The 18,785-nt window shown below is 35.4% G+C and overlaps 1 protein-coding gene across 3 annotated transcripts in view; it reads right to left on the reverse strand.

The window, feature by feature from the left end:
- Nucleotides 1–18,785, reverse strand: part of MALRD1 (MAM and LDL receptor class A domain containing 1) — a 249,923-nt gene that overhangs the window by 212,838 nt on the left and 18,300 nt on the right. For 2 of the 3 annotated variants that reach the window (XM_030503871.1, XM_030503880.1), the window contains 3 exons: nt 14,206–14,363; nt 8,500–8,592; nt 6,105–6,312 (listed from right to left, as the gene is read on the reverse strand). In XM_030503871.1, coding sequence (XP_030359731.1) covers nt 6,105–6,312; nt 8,500–8,592; nt 14,206–14,363 — 459 coding nt within the window. The remainder of the gene's footprint in view (nt 1–6,104; nt 6,313–8,499; nt 8,593–14,205; nt 14,364–18,785) is intronic. The other variant, XM_030503888.1, reaches the window with a different exon arrangement.

Here is an 18,785-nt window from a genome sequence, read left to right on the forward strand (position 1 = left end):
TATCACAATACGTAAAGCAACATCTTTCATGTGCTGATGACACCACATTTGTTGTCATTAATATGGCTCAATACCAGCCTCAGTGTTTTTCACTGGCTCATACTGAAGAGCTGACTGTCACAGGTACATTTGGAAACAATATACTAGAAGAATTAATGAAGCAGCAAGGCATCACTGCCCTTGATGGTCAACAGGAAGAGAGAAGTCCGTGAAATCTTCATTTCTTATATCTGTAGCCACTAGTACAATTTCTTCTAACACTGCGGATTTAGAAAGAAATGTATAAATACCATCTTTTAGGTTGAATGTATGTCCTGGTTTCAGCTGTAACAAATATTTTTCTCCTTCCTAGTAGCTGGTGCAGTGTTGTGTTTTGGCTTTAGTCTGAGAACAATGCCGATAATACACCAATGTTTTAGTTGTTGCTAAGTAGCATTTGCCCTGATCAGGGACTTTTCAGTCTCTCATGCTCTGCCACTGGAGAGGGGCACAAGAAGCTGGGAGGAAGCAGAGACAGGACACCTGACCCAAACTAGCCAAAGGGGTATTCCACACCACAGCACATCATGCCCACTATATAAACTGGGGCGAGTCACCCAGAAGGGCAGATCACTGTTGGAGTTGGGTTGGGTATCAGTCAGCAGGTGGTGAGCAATTGTATTGTGCATCTCTGCTGGGATGGTTTTGTTTGGTTGGTTGGTTTGTGGTTGGTTGGTTGGTTTTGGTTTTTTATTTTTGTTTCCCCTTTTAGTTTTGTGTTCTCTCCCCTTCTTATTTCCCTTGGTAGGAGTAGTATATTTAAGTTATTAAACTGTTCTTATCTCAACCTGTGGGGTTTACATTCTTTCAGTTCTCCTCCCCATACCACTCAGAGGGGGAAAGCAGAAGCTGAGCGAAGAGCTGTGTGGTTCTGAGTTACCAGCTGAGTCTAAACCACAACAATGTGCAAGCAGTAGGAAAAAAATAAAAAAATCAAAAACAAAAACCCCAAAAGTGACCAAATTACTTTGCTCAGCAATTTTTTCAAACTTTATACAAATCTGAACACAACTATACAGGTAGGAATAACATTCATGGTGTTGTTGTTTTGGGGTTTTTTTGGGGGGATAAAGGGAAAGAGGGGCAGCGAATGCTGCTCCAGTTCACTAGGTGTGATAATGTTGGCTACATTTAAGATGTTACTTTTTTTTTTTGTTGTATTTGTCATTTAAAATGACAAGCTCTACACAAACGTCCAGTCATGCAGACACTCAGCCAGAATCACTTACCAAACCTAAGTGTTCCACCATATGTAGTTTCTGCAAGTAATACTTCATTTTTATTTTTTTTTTTTTAAGTATTGGTATGTCAGGGAACACCAAGGCTATAATTTGAGTGAAATTCAACTGTCTGAGTTAACAGTTTGACTTAAATTTTATCCCTACTTAATTCTAAAAACTTAGGAGTGCTTGAAAAATGTTTAATCAAGCTTAAAAAAAAAGTTCTGTGCCTTGGCTGAAACCCAAATCCAAGAGAGAATTTCTCAGTGTATTTTTTCATTGCTCAAATATTAATAAACTTTGAGAAATGCTCCTTTCCGATCAAAATGGTGCATAATTTTTGTGATTCACAGCTTTTTATCTGCATTTTTATTTGAACCTTCAAGTAATAATAGGGAATGTTTCACTATCCATAGCTGGAAAATAGGTAACTGCACAACCTATATTTTTTGAGAAGTCATACTGCAGTTATGTAAGTTAAACACACATAAAGCATATTTCTGGTACATTATGTCTGTTTCTACTGCACCTCTTACCCTTTAATCTATTTATAATTCAGCAAAATAGAAAGGAAATTAGAAAAGAAACAACAATCTGCGTTCAGGGTAATAACAAGCCAAATCTGAAAAATAACTTTTTTTTTTTATGTCGGTTTATCAGTATACTTCAACTAGTGAAGGAGTAAATTATTACACCAGTTCAGCAAAAACAATGACTCCGAGATGCAACCGGAAGAAAAAAAAAGATCCCTATGCATGTTTCCTTGAATTTCAAGAAATAAGTAGACCTTACTAAAGCTTAAAATACACTGGAAAAATTTTTCAATTAACATGAACAATTTTTCCACATTTTGTTTTTAAAAAAGGAACAGGCAACAAAGCACATCTAACAAGAGCATTGGGAGGTTAAATGGAAATGTTTTCTCTTTGACTAGTTTACCCTACACCTATTCCAGCTCTTCTTGATCCTCCTAGGGGGAAAAGAAACAAAGCAGTCCTGTTAGCTAGGCTGGGTTACCAGCCAATTAATATTGCCTCAACATTGCTAGCCTGAAAGTGGATGAAGCTTTTCAGTCCTGCTCTGGCAGCTTGATCAAATGAACACAAGAGGGAACACACAGCTTGTCTCTCCATCAGATTAGTGTTTCCCTGACTAATAAATATGGAATAAGGAGGGCTCCTACCCTCACACAGTGTGACAGCATCCAAGCTCCTATGGAATTTGGAGTATAAACTACCTGTATGGTCAGAGACCAAAGCACCTCTGTGTAATTACTTTGTCATTAATATTGTAATTTCTGACTAACATTAAGTGTCATTTTGGGAAAGGAAAGGGTTACACCTACACCTTCTTAGTAACTATCCATGCAAATTCCCTACCAGTTTGTGATTATTTTTATTTATTTAGGATTTGTTACAGGATCGATTCAGAAAGATTGCAGGCCATAGGTCATCTAGCTTGAAATTCTCTATGTCATAAGTCATTAGACAGATCTCTCATAACACCCTAGTCCCTCAAGTGAGATGGCCTCATCTCCTGAAACTACTCAGTTACCTTACTTAGAGTTAAGAGATTAGTATTAAAAGAATCTTGTGTCGACCCTGGGTCTGCAGAGGGCATGCTTTGAAGTAACTGTTCTGCTGAAACACAAAGGCAATGCTATGCAGTGTTCATAAGCAATGTGAAAATAATATGGGGATAGCTTCTTTTTCTCCACATGTACATACAAGATTGATGGACAGATATTGACAATTCCAGGCAATTAATGTGCCACAGGAAACATAAGTATGTAGTAAAATAAATGTTTTAGACTAAAAAAAAATACTCTTTCTACTTCAAAGTTGAACAGCAATAAAAAGATTTGCATATGTGTTCATTTGCTCTAGAAGGTTTCAAGGATTTGCAATTGTAAATTGCTATACTGTAAATGAAATGCAGTAAAAGCTACATGCTATAAAATTATACATTTCCTTCATTCTACGTATTTTCTATTCATTAATTATAAAAATCCTACGAAAGGCTGAGAATATGTAAATTAATATTGGCAATGCAAAATTAAAACCAGAAGACTTAAAGACAGCTGTTTTAAGGAAACTTCTAATATGTCTAAATGGAATTGTATAGTGTTATTTCAGAAACACCTGTAGGATGTGTTTCACTTTCTCTTTTTTAATATATTAACTATGTTTTGATAATTTATTATCAGTCATTGTGAAATAAGAAATTTAGAAATGATCTTGAATAAGTGATATCAAAGAAGAGATAATGAAAATGTAGAGTTTAATACTAAAAACATTCATTTCAATTTTTCACTTCATTAGATACATTGATTTCAACAAAACTACTCAAATAAGTTTGGTTACTCGTGTGTTTCCTAGACAAGTCCCTAATTTCTTGAGACTTTAAAGTCTCATATACTTAAATATATTTATATAAATGGGCAGAAATTAAACAGAAAGTTTAAGAAACATTGTAAAACATATGTATTTGCTCTTGTAAAATGCATTATTATGAGACCTTCCACTCCAAGTTAACATGAGCAAAGAGAAACAAAAATAAATGATATGGAAGGTGTACATAATGGAAAGAAAAGAATAAAGGACAGAAACAAAGGATGACTTTTCCTTTAGGTCTCTTTTGTTCAAGATGGCAGAAAGTGTCAGAAACGTAAATCTTTTAAGCCAACCAAACTGCTGATGAGCTAAATTCCACCTTTAGGGTCCAATTCCCTAAAAAGGAGTGTGTGAGGTATCCAAGACAATATTAGCCATTAAAATGAGCCAACTTTAAATAACAGTTATTGTGATCTTGAAGATGGCTATTTTTTTCTTTCTTCTCAGACAGTAGTCAGCGTAACATGCAACATAGGTTACTTATATTGTAGAAAATTACCTTTTTTCACCCTTTTTTGAGGGAATGAGTGTTTTTGTGCACTACACCAACAAAACAATACATCTTCATCTTGTGACTGCCTCAACAGAGTGAAGCACACAATCCCTGTGTCTCAAGTTCAACTGAGTGTATTATTTTCTTTAAATTGAAATACACTAGGAGTTAGTGGTAAATCAGTACCACATGGTAAACCAAGTTAACTGCAGAGGCAACAGCAGACAGAGAAGCACTAGGCAGAGCTATCAAAGAAGGTTTTGTACTGATTGGGCCTTCTGTCAGTCCTTGTCCCAGCACCCTAATTCTGGAGGTGTTACAAAGGATAGTGCTGAAACCTCTGAGCTAATCTGATTTTCTTCTGCCTACTCTCCAGTTTTTCTGGCGCATCCACATGAGCATAACAAAAGCAATATTTTCAAGAGTGAGTCCCACTGTGATCTTTGTTTAACTCTAAAATACTGGCTATAACAAAGTTATGTTGTCATCTTTTGGTTACCCAGTGCCAATGTCCAGCATCTGAGGCACAGAGGTAAAATTAGAAAGTATAATGCATTGCATCCAAATATAACTGCCTGTGTTTAGAGTTATCTTTATTTTTACTTTGTGTAGTACTATTAACATCTACCCTTCAACTGGGACAATTCTTAATCATCCTTTTAAACCTAAAATTATTCTTCTGTATTCCTAGTCATTATTCACCATAATTCTCACATTATTGCTGAAGTGGGAACACTAAATCGCTGAGAAATAAAATCCAATTTATAAAGTGCTATTCTCTTTCATTCAATTCCTTCTCCTAAAGAACATAAGAGGACTCTCTGTACTCCTACCAGCAAACATAGGGTCAAGTCTTGTAAAAAGGGAAAATAGATCTCAGAAAAAGACCCCCTATACACATCAATGTTGTCTTAGATTTCATCCAGAGATAAAACAGTATAAACCTTACTATTTAAAAGGTTATTTCAGCATTTGCACGTATTACTTGTTTTAGAGATGGCTCCTGCATGGTTATTCAAGTAATTTAAAAGATTAAAGATTCAGGCTGTGAGTTAAAAAAACCAGCTTGTAAACACATATAGTCCTTAAAGTCTTCTCAGGAAAGGTTGGAGCTAGATGATCTTAAGGTCCTTTCCAACCATAGTTATTCTATGGTTATCAATGTTCTTCATCCTGACATCTTGAGTGTTACACAAAATTTTAATTTGTACCTCCCAGCAGCAAGTATATATCATTACTAATACCTTAGAGATGTGCACAGTTTAAATCTGCAACACACATTTAAGTGTTACTACCACAGGCAAACATACATACAAATGTAGACTGTATAATATTCATTTAGAAAGTTATAGTGTCTCTAAAGCTGCTTTCATGTGGAGATCTAAAATGTTCAGAATTATTATAGACATCTTCCAGTAACTGTTATTTTCTATTACTCTTGATTGTGCAGTAGAAACTCTGGCTTCTAAACAAAGTTACCTTCAATTGAAAACACCATGCATGAGATGTAGCTTCTGAATTGTATGTGATTTGCACGGTGAATTGTATCACCATGTAAATTTCATGTATTTCTATGTATTTTTTGGCAATAACTCACACTCTAAATTAGAAAAGTAGAAAAGTAGGGAAGTAGAGGTTATGAACGTTGTATGTAGAGGATACATTTAAGAAAAAATATGTAAAATGTTACATTTCTACAGATATTTAAAAAATTACTATTTGGATCCAGAGCATGTTGTTGAGACCAGACAGAGAAATAGAAAGCAATGGGAAGAAAAAAAAAAAAAAATGCATGACAGAAAATGCTACAAACATTGTCACTAACCTGAATACCATTAACTATTTTGGGGAAAAGAAACCATATAAGTTATACTTTTTCTAGCCGTTTGGGTAGATCTGTTTAGGCTTTCACAATACTCTTCAGCACAACATCCTTCTCAAGCAATGCAATTCACTTACAGCAGGCTACTGGATCCTCATCACTGCCATCAGAACAATCGGGGTAAGAGTCACAGGCTGAGCCAGGCTTCATGAACTGTCCATCAGTGCAGGTGAATTCTCCTAAGGGGCAAAAACCTGGTGGCTCAGATGGTGTAGTGTCCAAGAGCTGGATACTATTCAGACAGATGAAACCTGCTCTGCTCTGGAATGTTCCTTTAAACACAAGCTGTAGATTGTTACAGTTAAAATTTTTCATTAACAGACAACAGAGGAAGCCTGATTTTTATTCACATAAACCAGCAACGTTTCCCGTGTTAAAAAGTGCTGCATACTTTCCCTTACAAAACAATGACAAATTTCAAATCAGAAACTGAAATTTTTTATGACTACCTCAAGTTGAAACTTCTGAAAATTTTCAGCTAAAAGAGTTAGATGAATTCCAAGAATGAAGTTAATGAAAAGCCTATTTTAAAGAAAAAATCCTAATCTCATAATCATTTGACTAAAAAGTTACAATGCCCTTGTGCCTTAGAAGAGTGACCTGTAATGTAATATCCTAAATACTCCATCTTCTGCTCTGAATTCTCTTCAGAACCTCATTTTGCAGGTGCCCAAGAGAAAATAGTTCAGTTACATCACAGGTGAATAAAATGGGCTGGATACTGTCCTTGGGCACCAACTGGCACAGCATAGCTTAACAACTGATACCTGTTTCATCACTTAAGATAAAATGGCTGCATCCAGTGTGTGGTGGGCTTAGTCCCTGTTTGCTGATAATTCTTGAACAGCTCCAGGCACTGTCTGGGAGATGGCCAATTTGCTTGGGTCAAAGTCTTGCTAGGGACCATGCCAATGTTTTAATAATATGGACTATCACGTGTGAATTTTGGGACTGCGCCTTGGCCTGGTTTATTTAGCTGTTACTGGCATAGGCACAGAGATTCAAGGAGCATTTCTCTGTCTGACAGAGTTCCCTTGTGCTGACCAGATTTTGCACAAGATGATTTAGAAGAATGAAGTTTCAAAATAACAAATTTTGCTCCTGGCCGCCACGGAGCACAGGTGGGTCTCAAAGCAAGGAGATTACAGCGCTTGTGCTCTCCAAGTTTTTTTACCTGAGCTAAAAGAGCAAACAGGAGGAAGCAAGCTTGGATTCATCAGAAAGATGAAGACTGTGATGAAAGGAAGCACTGAGAGACAAGAGGAGGAGTTGGAGGCACAAATAAAAATAGAGTTGTGGGTTTTGACAGTCTAGGACATGACCAGAGCACTGATCTCAGAAAGCAGTCACGTGCAAGAGGGAGAAAGCACATTGGAAGGAAACCTGAACAAGAATATCAGACAAAAAAGAAGGAAACGAGAACAGACATGATTTGGGACATAAGCAGAAGGGCTTAACACACTCCTCCGAAGCCTGGGAATTAGGTTGGAGTGAAATCTTGAGAAGCATTAGTCTTTCTAAGAAACAGGAAAGATATATGTCATTGTCTTCCACTAGAAAGTTTCTTCTAAATGACAAAGCCTTCTAAAACTATCCATTCTCTCCCATTTCAAACAGCAGAAGGTTACAGTGAAAACATTACACAGTCACATAGTTAAAGATAGTATCTCTCCTTCCCCAAGCACAAGTGATCCTTGCTGTCATTGTACATTAATGAATAACTCTTGGCAGCCTCTTATTTATGTATTTTTAGATACTATAGATACTCTTATTACACATTTGGTTGCCTATTCACACTTCTCCTTGTGGGAAAAGAAGAGAGAAACAACAGCAAAAAGATACTTCTAACCTACTAACTTGCCGAAATGCATTCATTCTTATATATGTTAAAACATCATTTCCTGCAGTAGGCTTAGTCTTTGTCCTTTCACAGAGATTACCTTTTCAGCTGTTGGTTGAGGCAGTAAATTATGGTTATTTACAGAATTATGAAAAGTAAATGTAAATGTAAAATTACATAAAACAAACTTGTAAATTAACTTAAGAATTAAGTATTAGCAACTTTGCATTCTTCTCTATGCCTGACAATTCAGGAGGAAGATATTGTCTCATCTGCTGGTTTACATCCTTCCACTGAAATCCCACAATCATTCACGTCATCTCACTTAGTAGCATTTATATTTAAATGAGTTGGTAACACCCAAGATAGACTCAAATGACTAATTATAACATGGTGAGATTTGTATTCATTTTCTTGCATGTGATTAAAGACCAGCAGCTTCAGTATGTGACATCTCTGTGGATGTTTTGTTGAGCTATAACTAGAGCTTTTACTCATATCAAAGCAGTGAAGAACAGCGAGACCTTCAGGATACATATAATTTTAACTAATTTTTTAAGTTTTCTAGAAGCTTTACAAACAATAAAGCAAAGCATCTTCAAAAATCGAGCAAGTGTCTTTTTCATTCATACCTGTAAGTTTTTTAGCCCTGTTGGTAGATGTATATCCACTTTAACCCATTCCTTCTTAGTCATGATGTTGGTTTCCCACAAGACGTGTTCTTCCTGTAAAATGTAGAATACAACGTTATAAAGCTAATTCTTGTTCGTCTGTAGATTACCAAGGCCGTTTTCTGAAATCCATCTTTTCATATTGTAGCCAAACAACCACATATACAAAGTTCCCATATGTGAGGAAACAGAGATTCACATATTCATTTGCAGTCTTAGCACCGAGCATTATGAAAGAGAGAGGAAACAAGACATGCTTACTGTGATTAAACATGCTAATAATATAATTATCAGGAGGTGCCTTAGTAAAATTAAAGTGAATTAATATGTAAATTAAGCCATGTTATTGCTGAATTTAACAATGTGTTTCCATGGTGCTCTCTACATTAGTTTCCTTTTCATAAATAACTGCTTATGTTATGTTGTGTTATAATTAGATTTAGTTTTCTTAGAACTGAATTTAGGGTCTGCCAAAATTACCCAGTCAACTGTGCTAAAAATCCCCCCTCGCCGTCACCGCTTTATTTTTTTTAATCTGTAAAGCATGCAAGCAGAGTACTACCTAACAAGTCCTAGTCGTTCTGAGTTACCTCAATCCCCATTTTCACTCCACCTCCTAAGGATAGTAGTTAAGAGTACCAAATGCGGTAAGGCTCCCTTTATGCAAGCAATCCAAGCCCTTTTGATCTGATAATCTAACAAAAACAGCTTATACTTATTGTGCTTCCAGTCATGATCCTAATTGGAAGATGCTGAGGCCAGTGCAAGGAAAAGTTATTATAGGTTATACATGCAAACAGACTTACCATTACAAGTATCAATAGTGAGACCCCTTTTAGGATGCTGTGCAAAGTATTGGGTTTACCTTTTCCACAAATGATATTACAGAATTAGAGGCAGTTCAGGAAAAAAAAAAAAAAAAAAAAAAACATAGGAGGATATGAGAAATGGAAAAAACTCTTGTATGAAGAGAAATTGAAAGTATAAAAACATTTGACCTTACAGGAGATGAATAAAAGGGGATATATTAGGTATGTGAAATATTATCGATAGTATAGACAAGGAAAGTTATCTTTTTTCCTGTCTTGCAATATAAAAAAAAAAAAGAGAGAAAAATTCTGTCTACTGTTTGGTAGACCAAGAGATCTGAGTGAGCGGAACAACACTGATATGATTTGTGATGAGTAGCTAATTATTTATGCTCTTTTCCTAACAAGGCTTCAAGTGTTACAACATATTAACAAAGCTGGAAGACTAAATCTCTATTGAATTTGTTTTCAAAGATCAGTTTTGGAAAACTGCAAGACAGGGCCAAGCACACTTAATTCTGCATAAAACTTGCTTCATTTACCTAAATAATCCAACTTCCAAAGAAAATGTACTATTAGCCTACATTACCCACGTATAAAAAAGAGTGATGTACTAGGAACCATACTGCATGGCAGGTTAAAACCATAGCCTGTGGTTAAATGTCTGCTTTTAGAAATATTTTAATGTATTCCCCCCACGTACATATATGAACCCTCCAAACACATTTGTGTACCTTTGGGGAACACTCTATATTTGCTGTTTATTTGATTGGATACATCTGGATATTACAGTTTTGTTCACATTCAACTAATAGTTTAGATGCCCATCCCCATGACCCTCTTGCTCCCAAATTTATGTTACTAAAAACAGCTTGACACAGTAAATTTGAGTTTTCTGTGCATGTGCCAGTATCCAAGCCTTCTAGGACAGTTTTTTTTTTTACACTGACAGCTGTAAATCATCTCAAATGCAACAACTTTTTAAACTGGTTATTGTTCTATGCAACAGACATCACCTTCTGATTTCATACAGGTCTAGTAATAATATTATTTCCCTTCCTCACAGTGATTTTTCTGCAGTACCCTACATCCTGCTTCTCAGATTCTTCTGCCTCTTTAGTACAAATGGGTTAACACTTCTAGCACATTGCTTGTGTCACTAGCCTTCTTTTAAAACGTTGAATGTATTGCTTTTCCAGTACTCTCCCTTGAGATTCATTTTGTTGGTGCAGGGGAGCAGTTGCTCTAAATAGCTTCACTCTATTCACCTTGTGATATATTACTATCTATGAACAATTTTTTGTAAAGCTGAAGCAGCCAAGAGTTCTTTCTTTCTCCTGCAGTGGGTTTGTGTTGGGGTTTTGCGGGGTTTTTTGGTTGGTTTTTTGTGGGGGGGGTGGTGGTTTTTTGGGGTTTTTTTTGTTGTTTTGTTTTGTTTTGGGTTTTTTTTGTTTTCTTTTTTTATTTTGTTTGGTTTTGTTGTTTGCTTTTGGGCGGGGGGGAGGGTGTTGAGAGAGAGATAATGCTACTCAGATTTGAAGGGTGGAAGAGAAAATCATGGTGTCTTCTTATCAACTCTATTTATAAAATACAACTTTTTTTTTTTTTTATTTCTTACATTTCCCCAACTGCATTCATCATTTTGCACCCGCTTCTCTTATTTCAGAAAGTAATTTGAAACAAAAGCTTATTTGTTCGCCCACAGTGATTAATGGATCACCTTTAACTTCTGCAGAGAAGCGTACTTGCATGCTTCTTGCAAGTGTTGCTGAACACTTCCAGAAATTTTAGTGCATTAGGATACAAATATGCTTGCACATATAAACATCAGTTGAAAAAATTTTTTATTGTTTAATTTCCATCTGTTTTGTAGGCCATACAAGATGTAAAGATTAAGAAGATAAAAGGAAGAATTATGAGACCATTATTTAATGGGAGCAATGACCAAGTAATGAATGGTAAATGGTAGAGTGAAGTCAACATTATCTTCTTTTGTCTCAGCTTTTACAGAAAAGTTTAAAATTTATCAGAAAGTTATTAGACAGTTAATATGGTTAATATTTCAAGTTCTTAAGACAGGTAACATTGCCAAATGCAAATGCAAACACAGGCTGGAATAGAATAATGAAGTTACAAATATTTATAAGCCGGAAGTACCTAAACTGGAAGAGAATCAGGAAATTACTACATAAGTAGTATCTTACTATCAACAACTAACTCTGGGAACCTGAGGAGAATCTGTGGGAAACTGGAGGAAAGGGAGAACAAAGGATATATATTACAGTTAAGGCAAAAAATACAGACCATGCAATTATAAACAACCAATTATAAACTTCTAAGACACTGGAACAGATTGCTAACAATAATCTTATAAGCAGCTAGAGAATTAGAAAGTGAGAAACCTACATTAGGTGCTTCTGATGAACTACACTGGGTGAATGTAATTCGACTGGTATAATTTTTATTTTTTTTTATTTAATAATTGTAAACAGACTTGAAGTAGAAAGTACATTATAAAGGCTTTTAACATAATCTCATGGGACATTCTTTAAGCAGATTGAGGAGATCTGGTACAAATGGAATTACTGTAAAATGGGTGTACAAATACAAGTGCAACCTTGTTTAAAAGAGGAACTGTTAATAAAAGACAATTATGGCAGGGCTTTGCATAGGTCTGTTCCAGGGCCTGACATAGTTATAGTGCTGAGTGACTGTTTGGATAATAGAATGCAAAATAAGATTTAGAAAAATGTGAACAACACAAAAATCGGAGGAATTACAAGCACTCCGAAGGACATCGTTAGACTTTAAAATCATTTCAGTATACAAGAACCAGTTTCAAACCAATAACGCAAAGTGAAAAGACATATGAATCACAGGAAAGGAAAAACAAATGACCAAATGCAGTAGCGTTGAATGAAGAGTGACTTTACCAGACCAGCAATGAAACAGGAAAAGCTGCAGGTTATCACGGACTGCAAGTTAACAACAGGTTGCTGTTGATGAAAAACAGTCCATTTTTCCTATTCTCCTTCATACCCAAGAGCAATTATAGTTTCCTGTCTTCCAACTGATGTCATAATATCTGTATTAGAAAATATGTTCACTTCATCTTTGACCTCTCTGTCAAAAAGGTGAGGAAGGCTAGGGATACATTTGCAACAATTGAGTTGCTTGTCCTCTAAGAACAAGACTGAGACTGTACATTAAATGTAATCCAGTCTCTGTGTCAGGGCTGTCAGTGGTGGAACCCAGCAAGAGGTATTTGGAGATAAGAGATTCTGACCAATAAAAATGATAAAGGGGGTGCAGAGAATGCATGCTACTGGGCCATGCAACTGAGAGGTTATTTTGAATGACAGCCTCCAGAACAGCAGCTCTGTTGTCTTCCAGGGTCAGAAGGGTTTTGGTTTTGAAGCTAGCAGCAGAAGCTTATGTTTCTGAAGGTTTTTCTGGCACATTTTGCAGTATGAGTAATGCATATCGGCTTTAAATAAGTCTATGTGCAATAAATACACTTCTGACTGAAGGAGAAATTCAATAATTAAAACAAAGGGCTAAGAGAAGGTGTGGAAACACAGCTGACTGAACTGATATAATAATTTCCAAAAATGTTCTTCTAATGCATGTGTAAGGAACTGTTTATCAATTAATTCAATCTGGGGTCCCAATTCTATGGGAACTCAAATGCCAGTCTTCTCATGGTTTTGGCTCACATATTTTGCTCTATTTTCAGGGAAAGAACACTCTTAAATCAGGTCCATTGATACTACTTAAGTGAACCATTGAGATCAGTATTTCTATTCTGTCTCAAGGTTGCCATGGGGGTCACACCTGAGAATTTATTGGCAAGTACTATGGCACAAATCTCTATACCATCTGATCAGAACACTGATTATGTGACAATTCCCTGATACAGAAATGAGTCATAGAAAAATACAACTCTTCCCTTTCATAAATGAAAAAAAATCAAGAGCCTGGAGTTGTTTTTATGAATAACTGAAGTTACAGTAGGAAAGAAAGAAGGTATTTCCATTACCTGATCCTATATTTAAACCCATCATAGTATTACACTTCAGGCTTGTTTGCGTCTTATCTTTGTGAATGAAGTGGATTTGTCTTTTTAAATACTTGTATTGCTGGGTGAAAATAATTCAACTCCAACATCAAGATATGAGATCCATTAACTTAATGAGACTGGCTGTATTGTTCTTGCTTTCATTAAGTAGCGGTACAATAGCATCAATATTAAACAATACTTTCAAAAGGGAACATTCTAACAGCAGAAAGTCTCCACAAGGCAAGGGAGGTAAGAAAGATGGAAACAGTAATCACTGCTCAACTGACATTTGTGTTTCAGTTTGTCATGGCTATTTTATCTATTAATAGGCAGAAGAATAGCAAAATTACTGCTCTAACACTTGAACAAAGCAAATCTGGTGGCTAAACAAGAACTTTCCAGACATCTGGAGCCAGCAACTTTCCTTTTTGATTTGTCTCCATAGAGAAAAGCACTTATTTTCCCATTTCCAGAACGGGAAGAGGGCTAGAAAAGCTTACTATAGATTTTTTTTTTGCCCTCTGAAATCCCCAAATTATTTAATTCTGTAATAGCTGGGGTTTGTCCTTGAAGTATTATTGCAGAACATTCACCCATCAAATTAGTTAATGGCTGAGATGGCAAATACCCAGGTTTTATAATTGCTTAGATGAATGGAATGATACCAAGTTACTGTTTTGGACAAACTAACTCGGGGGGGAGGCACAAGCTAGAAGGCATATTTCCTTGCCTTTTGACTGGTAACACCTGGGCTGCTGTATCTTTACTCTTTGAAAAGGCATGCATTATTCTTCTTACCTGATTAGTAAACAGCACTGCCTTGAGAACACTGTTATCTGCCGTGGAGTAATGAAACTGAAAACGGCAATTCTTGCTGAAGCAGTGACACATGGAGCTGTTAAGATAAGTGCTTTTATATAATGTCTTGTCATTGGCTTCCAACCACTCAAAACGACCTGAAAAATAAGTTTAAAAAAAAAAAAAAAAAAAGATTAAAAAAAAAAATTGCAGGTTTTTGGTTGTGGGGTTTTTTTTGGTTTTTTGTTTGTTTTTTTTTTTTTTTTTTTTAAAACTTCCCCACACACACACCCTCCCCTTACTCTATGAAAATAAGGACTGAGTTCCTGCAACTGAACCATGGACCCATCCCAGTAATGATGAAATCTGATTATCATGCTGATGATGTGACTTTGATGTAGGTGTTTCTTATTAAGAAGACAGATATGTATCTTCGACTCATAGATAGCCCCAGCAACCAAGAATTGCATCAGCTGACAGTATCATGAAGTTGTTACTTTGCACGTTAAAAACATAAGGAGGTTGCATTCAGCTCAGCCACCTTACATTTACAACCATTCAATACCTAATCACAAATATATTTAGAAACTGGCTTTTCTTCCTTCTTCCACTATGGTTTCCAGAAAGCATGCTTGAAAGTATGCTTCTTACAGTAATATTTCTGTAGACTCTCAAAAAAGAAAAAAAAAAATAAATAAAAAAATCAAGGTCTTTACTTCTCAGCCAGAATTTCCTCAACAAAATGTTGAAAGCAGATTGTCTTTCTACCTGAAGCAGAAAAGCAATTTGTGCTCTTCTTGACCTACTGCCCCTTATAAAAGCATTCCTACAGAGATCTAAGAGTACTCCATCCTTTCAACAGCATCTTTAATTTGTCAGAAATAAAAGGCTAAATAGTTTTTAACCAAATATATCAGGTTTTTCTCCCTACCTGAGTCACTAAATATTTTGCTGCTTCTAAAGCATCTATTAAATTAATAAACAAGGACTGATTAAAGGTCTTAAGTGTGCTGTTTCTGTGTTCACGTCTCTAAATGCAACTTCTTTAATGCAGATTTTACAGTTTATTTCAAGCTTTAGGGAGAAAGTGTCATTTCACAAAGAAAGCATTTTTATAAAGGACCACACTCTTATTGTCAGTTTAATCTTTGTGTTATGCAATGTTTTACAGTGAAATGTGGTTGCAATTTCATTGGAATTAGGTTTATAATTTCAAGCCACAACTGCTAATGTGGATACAAAGAAACATAGTTTTAACCCAGCATTCTGTTTGACAGAGATCAACAAGGCATCTACACTTCTATGACTACTGCTTTGTGCAGCAGAGAAATGCGCATCAACATTAAAATTTACACTATGGGTTCTTTGTCTAGTTTCAGAATCCTTTGTTGCCATTATAAAACTGGCCATTTTTATTTTGAGAACCTGATAGTAACTAACATTCTTTTCCCTCTCCCAGTTGAAGTTCCTGATTTCTTAAAAATAGGGCAAAGGGGAGTCAACATGGGTTTCAGATAAGACAGCAAGTGAACAGCACTAGATAAACAAAAGTTCTATGAAACATCCAGAATGACCATGTGTCCACAAAGGATACTGACAGTTCTTCAAGGAATGTGTTTTATGCCATGATTATGAATGCTTCTGAGACAAATTAGAGTCTTAATTTCTAAAAGTAGGCCTCAGAAACTCCTGTCCTGAAAATACTGGGGGGTTATTATTTTTTTCCCCTCATGTCTATAGCCTGTAAAAGTAGAATCATGCCAATTTAACTGGACAGACAATATACTATCCTAAAGTACTTATTTCCCCTCTTCCAGAGGATTTTTAAAAATTGCTAAATATTAACTGTATTCGGAACATTTTTACAAACTTCTTTAGCTTTTCTCTAAGGTCTGAATTTTCCTCAGTCCAGTACACTGCATAGCATATTATTGTGTTTATGCTCTGATCTTTTTTATGTCCTTTTCTCTTGAATTTTCACTACTTCCTGTTTCTGAAGTGTCAAACTTCCCCACGTTTTTAGAAGTGGAACAGGAATCCCAGAAAAACCAATAAATTCCTGCCTATCTCAAAGCCTGTAAGTATTTTTCTGACTGGCTCCATCTTAATAATTTTCTGACTCACATATTTTGACACTCCTTCTGCTTTAATCCATGCTTTTTTATTTCACAAACTACACAACTTTGAATCTATGCTACTAGTTTTAGAGTAACCACTGAGCCTTCAGTTAAAAGTGAGCCAGAGAGTGGGACCTTTCTTTATCCAGCAAGTTCTCTTCCCCAGTAGAGAACTGTTCAGTCTCTGAACCAATTCCCTGCAACTTTCCTACTCAACCATTCTGAGGAAAGAAGAGGTCAAATCTGAACTGCCACTGTTTTTACTCTTCAAAGGCGAATTTTCATGAACTTAGAAGTCATGGATGAAATCTTGGGAGGAAATAGGAAAGAAAAAGACTAATGTAATAGAATCACATAATTAATGATTTGGGTGGGTTTTCATGTTAAAAGATGGATTTTTATCATTAGTTATCTGAAATGTTTGGTTTAAAAGCATGGCACTTCCTTTAATATAATTTTTCATCCCATAACCTTTCTTTTTATTATGCAGAGATTTTGTTTCATTAGTTTCTCATTAAAGAAGTGTTACCCCAGATGTAAGAAACTAGATTAATCCAATTTAAGAATGAACTATGGAAACTATATAGCGTGCTGGAAACAAAACAGCAACAACAACAAAGTATTTTCTGAACAATATTGCAGAGGAATGTAAAATCTCTGTAAAAACTTTTGACACTAGAGAAATTAGGAGGAAAAGTTATAGAGGAAGTGCCTATAGTACAACACTGGAGAAAAGAAGCAATAAACGAACAAAGTTCGCCAAGGACAGAAAGTATTTATTAAATTTAAGAATACCAGCAAAAGAGGATTATTCAAAGCCTATAAGCAATCCTTTCTTTATAAATATTTTTGTCTATACCTCTGCTTTATAATTTAGTTTCTTACCTCTCTTCTATTTATAGTAACAGAAGCTTTGATCAAAATCAGAAACTAAACCTTAGTCAAGCTTTATTTGCATTGCAAGTTTGAGCCCCAAAGCATAGCATTTTTGCAGTTTACATGCCATTTCTTTAGTTTTCAGAATTTTAGTTAATATTCAACCTCTTCAGTTATGCCTCAACAAATCTGCATGAATAGAAATACTGAACGTATTGAGAGGTGAGCAATCATAGCTCAGATTTTTCAATACTTTCTAATGTTAATGATTAATTAAATTCCATGTGTTGTTTTGACACTTATATCTTCTCACATTATCTTTTTTCCTTTATGACATGGAAGCAGAAGGAATGTTCCCAATCAGTTTTTTGTGTTATAGGTTCAGTGTACTTGGCTAACTGTGCTTATTTATACAATAATGGCCAAGCACCTATACAACAGATACTTTAAAATCTGTTCCATTTCAACAGACATTGCTTGTGACCTGGTCCTGTAAAAGCCACTTACAGAATTTCAGTATCTTTTCTGTTAGCACAATATTGTCATAAAAGGTAAATCTATACTCATTACTAGTCCTTGAGATCTGATGTTAAGGTATGGCACTGATACAACATGCTTCAAGGAGGCATCAAATGAGAAGTTTCATTTTTGTTAGATATCCCAGTAGAAATTGAAAGGTGGCATGTTTTTTGGGGGTTTTGTTTTGGTTTTGTTTTTTTTTTTTTAAGATGAGAAAAAATATTTTACTAGTCTATATACTTTCTGTTGCACTTAAGTGTTAACACGCAAAAATTCATCTTAACATAAGGTATACACTTAATCGCTTTTGCTTGTTATTCCATTATGATTTGACTTATAATTATTAGAGTGTGTTGAAATGTACACTAAAATGTATTTTAAAAATCTTTCTAAAATGAAAACAACATCTAAGGATTCATTTTGCTGCTATCAATAACGTACTCCATTTCTGTGGGCTCAAAGTTCAGGCAGTAATTGCCATGCTATCAGTTCTTCAAAGACACATCACAAATTATACTATTACAACTAGTGCTACTTAACCCCTTTGAAGGCAGTCTCAGTAGACAAGCCAAACACTTAGCTGGCAAGGAGATTCCATTTCACGTTACAACACTTATATTTTTGAAAGCTTAATGGATATAAAAGTCTTTCTTATGAACCTATAGACAAACACCACACAATGACTTCAAAAACAAGTGCTGCTCCTCTGAAAACTGTAACTGGACTAATTTTATTGTTTTTAAGAGTAATAAACTATTTCTATATTGAATGTTTCTCTTCCTTTCCCCTAATTAAAGTTTTAAAGTGAAATTTCTGACTGGATGCTCAAACATACTTAGTACTACACAAGGAAAACTCCCAAGTGATAAACCCAAAACAAAACAGGAAAAAAAAACCCCAACACCCACAAAAGGGTTGTAGGCTTAGAAAGATTTAATTTAATTTCACTAAACTGTTGCATAGTTCTCATACAAAGAATTAACTAGAGAATAAATCAAGTATTAGTTGGGATTTATATGGGGATTTTAACATTAGAATCTCTCATGTTTTACCAGCACATGTGTTCAC

This window comes from Strigops habroptila, chromosome 1 (assembly GCF_004027225.2).
Source record: "Strigops habroptila isolate Jane chromosome 1, bStrHab1.2.pri, whole genome shotgun sequence".
NCBI classification, from domain to species: Eukaryota; Metazoa; Chordata; class Aves; order Psittaciformes; family Psittacidae; genus Strigops; species Strigops habroptila.